The following is a 10,381-nucleotide window of genomic DNA, read 5'->3' on the forward strand; positions in this document are numbered from 1 at the left end:
ATCATCTGTGATTGGGACAAGGGGTGACAATACATGTTGGGAATGGGGTAAGGAATCTACAGAAACCTAAGGGCCATAGTCTAAGCCCAGAGAAGTTCAAGGATAAGACAAGAATAATCTAAAAGGATAGACAAGGATAGAATATAGTAATAGGAAGATTCCCTGGCATTATATAGGATTAGATGCTTAACAATCTTCACTGTTACTATTCAGTAGCAGAAAGCAGATAAAAGGATCCTGAAAAAAAAAAAAAAAAACCAGTTTTGAACAATAATGATTAATTTGGTCTACCATTTTGTGTCTTTGGACCCTTATGGAATTCACTTTTAGAATTTATAGACATTTTGTCCAGTATTGCTCACATTTATCTTATGCTTTTAAATTTTTTAGATGTATTTTCTTTTGTCCTATAGAATCTCTGTATATAAAATGGAGGAACTGCTTTCCCTCCTAAGTCTGATTTTGTTTTGTTTTCTATTCTTCAGGGTTGTTTCATACTTCAGAAAGAGGTATAGTTTGGCGTATCCAAGAAATGACAATCTGTCTCAAGAAAAGAGGAGGAAAAGTCAGAGGTAGGTAATTATGATTATGGTAGATAATGATTATGAATAGAGTAGCTAAGCAAGGTTCAGTTACCAAAAAGTTCATCATAAAAATTTCAAGAGATTCTAACATGGAAAGATAATGATCTAAATAGTCACTTGATGGAAAAATTGGGCAGAAGTTAGGAATTTGAAGGGAAAGGAAGAGGAAGCAAGATAAAGATGTTGACTAATCATCTTCCATGCTCAAGTGAGTGGACTTCAAATCCATGAACATGAAAAGGCTGCTTATTACAACTTATCCTAGTCTACTTCTCTGGACAGATGTCCAAGTCTATAGATGGGAATACAGACATACTGTTTTATTGTAGTTCACAAATATATTTTTTTTTTTTTTACACATTGAAGGTTGATGGCAACTCTCCATCGAACAAGTCTATTGACACCACATTTCCAATAATATGTGTTTACATCACATCTCCACATCACATTTTTTTTTTTTCTTTTGACTGCTCTTTGTTTTTTTTTTTTTTTTTTTTTTAATTTAATAGCCTTTTATTTACAGGATATATACATGGGTAACTTTACAGCATTAACAATTGCCCAACCTCTTGTTCCAATTTTCACCTCTTACCCCCCACCCCTCCCTAAATGGCAGGATGACCAGTAGATGTTAAATATATTAAAATATAACTTAGATACATAATAAGTATACATGACCAAAACATTATTTTGCTGTACAAAAAGAATCAGACTCTAAATTATTGTACAATTAGCTTGTGAAGGAAATCAAAAATGCAGGTGTGCATAAATATAGGGATTGGGAATTCAATGTAATGGTTTTTAGTCATCCCCCAGAGTTCTTTTTCTGGGTATAGCTGGTTCAGTTCATTACTGCTCCATTAGAAATGATTTGGTTGATCTTGTTGCTGAGGATGGCCTGATCCATCAGAACTGGTCATCATCTAGTATTGTTGAAGTATATAATGATCTCCTGGTCCTGCTCATTTCACTCAGCATCAGTTCGTGTAAGTCTCTCCAGGCCTTTCTGAAATCATCCTGTTGGTCATTTCTTACAGAACAGTAATATTCCATAATTTTCATATACCACAATTTATTCAGCCATTCTCCAACTGATGGACATCCATTCAGTTTCCAGTTTCTAGCCACTACAAAAAGGGCTGCCACAAACATTCGTGCACATACAGGTCCCTTTCCCTTCTTTATAATCTCTTTGGGATATAATCCCAGTAGTAACACTGCTGGATCAAAGGGTATGCACAATTTGATAACTTTTTGAGCATAGTTCCAAACTACTCTCCAAAATGGTTGGATTCGTTCACAACTCCACCAACAATGAATCAATGTCCCAGTTTTCCCACATCCCCTCCAACAATCATCATTATTTTTCCTGTCATTTTAGCCAATCTGACAGGTGTGTAGTAGTATCTTAGAGTTGTCTTAATTTGCATTTCTCTGATTAATAATGACTTGGAGCATCTTTTCATATGACTAGAAATAGTTTCAATTTCTTCATCTGCGAATTGTCTGTTCATATCCTTTGACCATTTTCAATTGGAGAATGAAGCTTGATTTTTATAAATTAGAGTTAATTCTCTATATATTTTGGAAATGAGGCCTTTATCAGAACCTTTGACTGTAAAAATATTTTCCCAGTTTATTGCTTCCTTCTAATCTTGTCTGCATTAGATTTGTTTGTACAAAAACTTTTCAGTTTGGTATAATCAAAATTTTCTATTTTGTGGTCAGTAATGATCTCTAGTTCTGCTTTGGTCATAAAGACCTTCCCCTTCCACAGGTCTGAGATGTAAACTATCCTATGTTCCTCTAATTTATTAATGATTTCATTCTTTATGCCTAGGTCATGGACCCATTTTGACCTTATCTTGGTGTCTGGGTTAAGTATGGATCAATGCCTAGTTTCTGCCATATTAGTTTCCAATTTTTCCCAGCAATTTTTATCAAACAGTAAGTTCTTATCCCAAAAGCTGGGATCTTTGGGTTTGTCAAAGACTAGGTTGCTATATTTGTTGACTGTTTTATCCCTTGAACCTACTCTATTCCACTGATCAACTAATCTATTCCTTAGCCAATACCAAATAGTTTTGGTAACTGCTGCTCTATAATATAATTTTAGATCTGGTACAGCTAAGCCACCATCATTTGATTTTTTTCATTAATTCCTTGAAATTCTTGACCTTTTGTTTTCCATATGAACTTTGTTGTTATTTTTCTAGGTCATTAAAATAGTTTTTGGGAGTCTGATTGGTATAGCGCTAAATAAATAGATTAGTTTAGGTAATATTGTCATCTTTATTATATTTGCTCGCCCTATCCAAGAGCATTTAATATTTTTCAATTGGTTAGATCAGACTTAATTTGTGTGAAAAGTGGTCTGTAATTTTGCTCATAAAGTTTCTGATTTTCCCTTGGCAGATAGATTCCTAAATATTTTATATTATCAGTAGTTACTTTAAATGGAATTTCTCTTTGTAACTCTGACTGTTGGATTTTGTTAGTGATATATAAGAATGCTGATGACTTATGTGGGTTTATTTTATAACCAGCAACTTTGCTAAAGTTGTGGATTATTTCTAATAACTTTTTAGCAGAATCTCTGGGGTTCTCTAAGTATACCATCATGTCATCGGCAAAGAGTGATAATTTGGCTTCCTCATGTGCCTATTCTTATTCCTTTAATCTCTTTCTCAGCTCTTATTGCTATAGCTAGCGTTTCTAATACAATATTAAATAATAACTGGTGATAGTAGGGCAACCTTGTTTCCTCCAGATCTTATTGTGAATGGTTGCAGTTTGTCTCCATTACATATGATGCTTACTGATGGTTTTAAATAGATGCTGCTGATTATTTTAAGAAAAAGTCCATTTATTCCTATACTCTCAAGTGTTTTTAATAGGAATGGATGTTGGATTTTATCAAATGCTTTTCTGCATCTATTGAGATGATCATATAGTTTTGTTAATTTGGTTATTAACATGGCCAATTATATTGATAGTTTTCCTAATATTGAACCAGCCCTGCATTCCTGGTATAAATCCTACTTGATCATAGTGTATTATCTTGGAGATGATTTTCTGTAGTCTTTTGCTAATATCTTATTTAAGATTTTAGCATCAATATTCATTAGGGAGATTGGTCTATAATTTTCTTTCTCTGTTTTCAGCCTACCTGGTTTAGGTATCAGTTACCATGTCTGTGTCATAGAAGGAATTTGGTAGGACTCCTTCATTCCCTATTTTATCAAATAATTTATATAGCATTGGGGCCAATTGTTCTTTAAATGTTTGGTAAAATTCACATATAAATCCATCTGGTCCTGGGGATTTTTTCTTAGGGAGTTGTTTAATTGCCTGTTCTATTTCTTTTTCTGAAATGGGACTATTCAAACAATTACTTCCTCCTCTATTAGTCTAGGAAGTCTATATTTTTGGAGGTAGTCATCCATTTCACTTAGGTTATCAAATTTATTGGCATAAAGTTGAGCAAAATAACTCCTTATTATTTCTCTAATTTCCTCTTCCTTGGTGGAAAGTTCTCCCTTTTCATTTTAAGACTACTAATTTCATTTTCCTCCCTCCTTTTTCTAATCAGATTTACCAAAGGCTTATCTATTTTATTGGCTTTTCATAGAACCAACTCTTAGTTTTATTAATTAGTTCAATAGATTTTTACTTTCAATATTTTTAATTTCTCCTTTTAATTTTAAATTTCAATTTAGTATTTGATTGGGGGTTTTAATTTGGTCTTTTTAGTTTTTTAGTTTGCAAGCCCAATTCATTAATCTTTTCTTTCTCTGTTTTATTCAAGTAAGCCTCTAAGGATATAAAATTCCCTCTTATTACCACTTTGGCTGCATCCCACAAATTTTGGTATGATGTCTCATCATTGTCATTATCTTGAGTGAAATTATTAATTGTATCTATAATTTGCTGCTTCACCCAATCATTCTTTAAGATGAGATTGATTTAGTTTCCAATTACTTTTGGTCTATTTCCCCTAATTTTTGTTGAATGTAGTTTTATTGCATCATGATCTGAAAAGAAAGCATTTACTATTTCTGCTTTCTTGCATTTAATTTGAGGTCTTTATGTCCTAATATATGGTCAATTTTGAATAGGTTCCATGAACTGCTGAGAAAGAAAGTATATTCCCTTCTATCTCCATTCAATTTTCTCCAAAGATCCAACATACCTAATTTTTCTAATATTCTGTTTACTTCTTTAATTTCTTTCTTATTTGTTTTGTGGTTTGATTTGTCTAATTCTAGAGGTGCAAGGTTGAGATCTCCTACTATTACAGTTTTGTTGTCTATTTCTTCTTGCAACTCTCTTAACTTCTCCTTTAGGAAGCTGAGTGCCATACCACTTGGTGCATATATGTTTAATATTGATATTGCTTCGTTGTTTATGCTACCCTTTAGCAGGATGTAGTTTCCTTCCTTATCTCTTTTAATTAGATCAATTTTTACTTTTGCTTGATCTGAGATAAGGATGGCTACCCTCTTTTTGACTTCACCTGAAGCATAATAGATTTTGCTCCAGCCTTTTACCTTTACTCTATATGTATCCCCTGCTTTAAATGTGTTTCTTGTAAACAACATATTGTAGGGTTCTGACTTTGATCCAGTCTGCTATCTGCCTCCTCTTTATGGGGAGTTCATCCCATTCACATTTACGGTTAGAATTACTAAATCTGTATTTCCTGCCATCCTAATAACCCCAGATTGTGCTTTACTTATTCTTTGCCTCCCCAACCCTCTTTCCCCTTTTAAACTTATGTACCCCTCTTGTATCACGATACTTATCCTCTTTATAATCCCTCCCTCCCCCTTTGAGTCTTTCCCCTTCCTTCCCTTATTACTCTTTTTCTTTTCCTTTTCCTCTCCCCGTTTTTAATGAGGCGAGAGAATTTTCTCTAAAACAAATGTCAATTATTTTCCTTTGAGCCAACTCTGATGAGAGTAAGATTCACACAATGTTCCTCCCCTCTCTAAATTCCCTCAGATATGATAAGTTTCCTTAGCCTCTTTGTGGGATGTGGTTTCCCTCTTTTATCCCTCCTTCCCACCTTATTCTGCCATCATCCCTTTTCCATATCTACTTCCCTTTTTTTATGTTATATCAGTACTATCAAATTTTACATGTATTTTTTGTATATCCACAACAGAAATACAATTCTCAAGAGTTATTTTTACCTTTTTCTGCATCTCTTGAGTTCTATTCTTGAGATCAAATTTTTGTTTAATTCTGGTTTTCTTCAGAAACAAATGGAATTCATTTGTTTCATTAAATGTCCATCTTCTTCCCTGGAAGAAAATGCTCAAGCTTAGCTGGGTAGTTTATTCTTGGCTGCATCCAAGTTCTTGTGCCTTTTGGAATATCATATTCAGGCCCTTCTTTCCTTTAATGTAGAGGCAGCCAGATCCTGGGTGATCCTTATTGTGGCACCTCAGTATTTAAATGGTTTTTGGCTGCTTGTAAAATTTTTTCCTTTATCTGATAGTTCTGAAATTTTGCCACAATATTCCTTGGTGTTTTTATTTTAGGGTTTCTTTCAGAAGGTGTTCGATGAATTCTTTCAATGCCTATTTTACCTTCTGATTCCTATTACATCTGGGCAGTTCTCTTTGATGATTTCTTGTAAAATAGTATCTAGGCTCTTTTTTTTCATCATAGTTTTCGGAAAGTCCAATAATCCTCAGATTATCTCTCCTAGATCTATTTTCCAAGTCTGTCATTTTAGCAAGTAGATAATTCATGGTTTTCAGTTTGTCATTTTTTGGTTTTGCTTGACTGATTCTTGCTGTCTCAATGCATCATTAGTTTCAATTTGTTCAGTTCTAATTTTTAAAGAATTATTTTCTTCATTAGCTTTTTACTTCTTTCTGTATATGTCCAATTGAGTTTTGAATGTATTGTTTTGGTCTGTGGAATTTTTCCATTTCACTAATTTTTTTTTTAGTGAATTATTTTCTTTTCAATTCACAGATCCTACTTTCTTGCGTGTTCTTTGTCTTTTCAATTCCACGGATCCTACTTTCTTCGAATTCTTTGTCTTTTCTAATTCACAAATCCTACTTTCTAGTGAATTCTTTATTTTTCAATTCACAATTCTTACTTTCCTGTGATTTTTTATTTTTCCAATTCATAATTTGCACTTCCTGAATTTTTAACTTTTCAATTTGTATTTCAGGAAGTTGTTGCTCTCTTGTAAGGCTTCTCTTTCCTTTCCCCATTTATCTTCTAACTCTCTTTTGAGACTTTTAATGGTCTCTTCTATGAGAGCATCATGTAACGGAGGACAGTCTGATGCATTTTTTCTGTTTGAGGTCTCTTCAGGTTTGCTGACCTGCTCTTTTTCTGCATAGAAGCTGTCGATTGTTCTTTTCATCTTTTTATTCATGTTTTAAAGCCTTTAGGGTGGGTCTCCTAGGCAAGGGGTTACCAGCTTCCTCTGCAGAGCAGGGAAGATTTAAAGCGATTTCCGGCTCCGAGGTATGGGGTGCTCTGGGTGAGAGTTTTCCTTCCCCAACAGGAAGTGGATTCAGCACTGGCGAGCTATCAAACTGCTTAGTAGGGCTGAGTGGGTTAGCGATTGCCCTCGGCTAGAGACTAAGGGGTGAAAGTGTCACTGCCCCAGGCCGGAGCCTCTTGTGGGACTGTGAGTATTAGCAGCTGACCGCAGACCGCAGACCGCCCTGAACTCTGCCCCAGTGTCTCTGCCCAATGCAAATCGGCCCTGGAAAAGCTCTATGGCCCCAAGCCAAGCTCCTCACTGTGCAGATTGGAGGCTAACCCGGGCTCGTCCTCCTGCCGTGCAGGATCACAACTGCCCAAGGAAAAGCCCTTACTGCGGGTTGGGGCTGCGGCGCTTGTGCTGAGATCTGTGCTTTCACCCTCGGTTTGAGACTCTCCTCGGAACCTAATTTCTCTCCCGTCTGCGCTGATCTCCCCCTGGCCCGTAACCAACCTTTTTGGCGAGACTGCAGATTTTCTTTGGCAGGTGAGTTGTTCTACTTCTTATCTTTCCGAATTGTAGCAGTCAAGACTATTTTTGAGGCTCGATATAATATTGGTAACGAGGGTAAGAGAAGAGCTTAGAAAGTCGCGTGTGTCTTCTCCGCCATCTTGGCTCCGCCCTTCTCCACATCACATTTTGATAATTCTCACAATATTTCAATTTTTTACTACTGTTATATCTGTTGTGTTGATCTGTGATAAGTGATCTTTGATGTAACTATTTTATTTTTTTGGGAATATCACAAATGATCCCCTTACAAAACTGTAAATTAAATCAATATATGTTGTATATGTTCTGACTACTCCACCAACCACTTGTTCTATCATCTATCTACCTTTCCTTGGACCTCCCTATTCTCTGAGGGCGCTCGGGAGTCTGCTCTATAGGCAGGGAGAGGAGCCAGAGCCAGGGTGGGGGGGGCTGGGTGTCTGCCGTCTGGTTTCTCTGGGGGGTGGGAGGGGGACTGGTGTGAGTGACAGAGCACCAAAAGTATGGAGTGGAACTCTCTGTTACTCCTCCTGGAAGCAGCCGAGTACTTGGAGAGAAGAGACCGAGAAGCCGAACACGGCTACGCGTCCGTGCTGCCCTTCGACAGCGAGTATTCCAGGAAAAAAACAAAGACGGCCGCCTTGGCCAGGAAATCTCAGAATAACAGGTCTTCGCACAACGAGCTAGAAAAGCATAGACGAGCCAAACTGCGGTTGTATTTGGAACAACTCAAGCAGCTTGTGCCCCTGGGGCCGGACAGTACCCGCCACACGACCCTCAGCCTTTTGAAAAGAGCCAGGATGCATATCAAGAAATTGGAAGAACAGGACCGGAAAGCCCTGAACGTGAAGGAACAGCTGCAGCGTGAGCATCGCTACCTCAAACGCCGCCTGGAGCAGCTCTCGGTTCAAGGCATGGAACGTGTGCGCACCGACAGTACCGGCTCGACCATCTCCACAGACTCGGAGCAAGAAGTGGACATTGAAGGAATGGAGTTCACCCCAGGGGAAATGGACAGTGTTGGGAGTGCCAGTGATGCCGATGACCACTACAGTTTGGGCAGCGGCTCCAGTGACAGCAGCTACTCCCACTCCCGCAGACTGTCGGGCCGGCTCTCGTAGGGCCCGAGCGAGCACCCCCCGACCCCGTCCACCTCCGGAGCATCCAACTGAAGCACTTAGACTGAAGACCGATTACACAATATTACATAAGCTTAGTTGATAAAGCAGAGATGGGATTTGAGAGGATTGACTCCAATTTGAAAGAAGTTCTATTGTGGATAAAATGCAATCAAAAAGTATCACATGCTACAGAATAATCTTTCTTAAAAATAAGTCAATTGATGCAGCAAATTTCATTGTTGTCTTATTTTCAGAAATTGCCATAACCATCTCCATCCTTCTGCAATCATCATCCTGCTCAGTCAGTAGACATAAATATTGAGTCAAGATCCTCCACCAGCAAAAACTCACTGAAAGCTCAGGTGATACAATTTTAATTCAGGCACTGTTGTGCTACAGTTCTTTTTAATTATCCTGACTCGGTTTCCCTAATTGGTTCTTCCTCGTTTCCCTAAAATGTTCTGCCTTAGTTTCCTTAACTGTTCTGCCTCAACCCCTTTAGTTGCAAAACCCCACTCTGGTTCATTAAGACTGAGGGTCACCTTCTCTAAGGTTATAAATTGTTAATGTAAGACTCAAGATAAGGGGGAGATCAAACTTCTTGGCTCCTAACTCTTCTGTCCTCAAGAATTTATGGCACTATCCCCCTCTAAATATTCCAAAAGATAAGATTATCTGGGATACCTCATTGACATCTTTATTTCTGTTTATTTAGACATTCTGACTCTGGCTTCAAGTTTCCCTGTCCTGTTCAGTCAATTAAACTCTCCAATTAACAAAATATTAAGAACTCTCTAATCTCTATCTTGCCTCAGTTTCTCCGGCATTACATTTTGGAGGCCTCAGAGAGATATTAGAAACTGAGAATGGGAGTAGAGATCAGAGACCTTTGGGGTCTCTGCCTTAGGCCATGGGGTGACTAGAGATCTAAGTTCTTGGCCTGGAGAGGCCAGTCCTCTGGATTTGTTTCCAGAGTCTCCAGAGAAGAGAGTGGTTTTCAGTTGTTGCTATGCCCTAAGGTAGATACCTTTATATTCGGCCTTGGGAGAGTAAGTTTACATATCTCTTTTAGGACATCTGATCTGTTCTGTCTGTCTATGCTAACATCTGTATTCTCAGAATAATAAAATGCTGATAGACATCAAATTCTGAGAAGGATATCATTCTGGGACGCTGGAAGATATCCTCTGAGTGTTTTATGTGTTAAATGTTTGTTTAATGTTGTAACTGCAGTCTGTGTGATTCGTGTTCTGTGTTGCATGTGGTGTGCATTCTATGTTCTGTGTGATTTATCTGTTTTATTAATTTAAGAGTTCTGTTAAGTTTTAAGAACAATGATTAAGAAATTTGAGAATTGGTTATTTGAAATTTGCTTGTGATTTTAAACTTTTTAACCTATTACTAATTTGTAAGTAAATGGAACTTGGCTATTTTAAACTGACAGGAAAGTTTTTACCTTAAAGAAGTTTTCAGAGCCTGCTAGAGTACAAGGCAATAAAACCTTATCTGGTCAAAACTCAGGTAGGAGAAAAACATTTGATTAGGAACTTTGGGATGATTCTGAAAATTAGAAGGAAATAATTTTGCTATTGCTTTTGCATGCTAGATTTGTTTATTCTGAGTATAAGATGTTGGGATTTGTTTGACTATTGATACCTTTATTACTA

The 10,381-nt window shown here is 37.1% G+C and overlaps 1 protein-coding gene across 1 annotated transcript; it reads left to right on the forward strand.

Annotated features, from left to right (window-relative positions):
- Window positions 1-8,057: 8,057 nt before the first annotated feature.
- LOC116420652 (max dimerization protein 4-like) lies at window positions 8,058-8,787 on the forward strand. The gene has a single exon (XM_031946931.1). The coding sequence runs from the start codon at window positions 8,097-8,099 to the stop codon at window positions 8,712-8,714; it is 618 nt and encodes a 205-aa protein (XP_031802791.1). The 5' UTR covers window positions 8,058-8,096; the 3' UTR covers window positions 8,715-8,787.
- Window positions 8,788-10,381: the final 1,594 nt, after the last annotated feature.

Source organism: Sarcophilus harrisii, chromosome 1 (assembly GCF_902635505.1).
Source record: "Sarcophilus harrisii chromosome 1, mSarHar1.11, whole genome shotgun sequence".
NCBI lineage: Eukaryota > Metazoa > Chordata > Mammalia > Dasyuromorphia > Dasyuridae > Sarcophilus > Sarcophilus harrisii.

What these genes read in the sequence shown, in the direction of transcription:
- LOC116420652 (XM_031946931.1), top strand. Translation starts at nt 8,097, where the DNA reads ATGGAGTGGAACTCTCTGTTACTCCTCCTGGAAGCAGCCGAGTACTTG.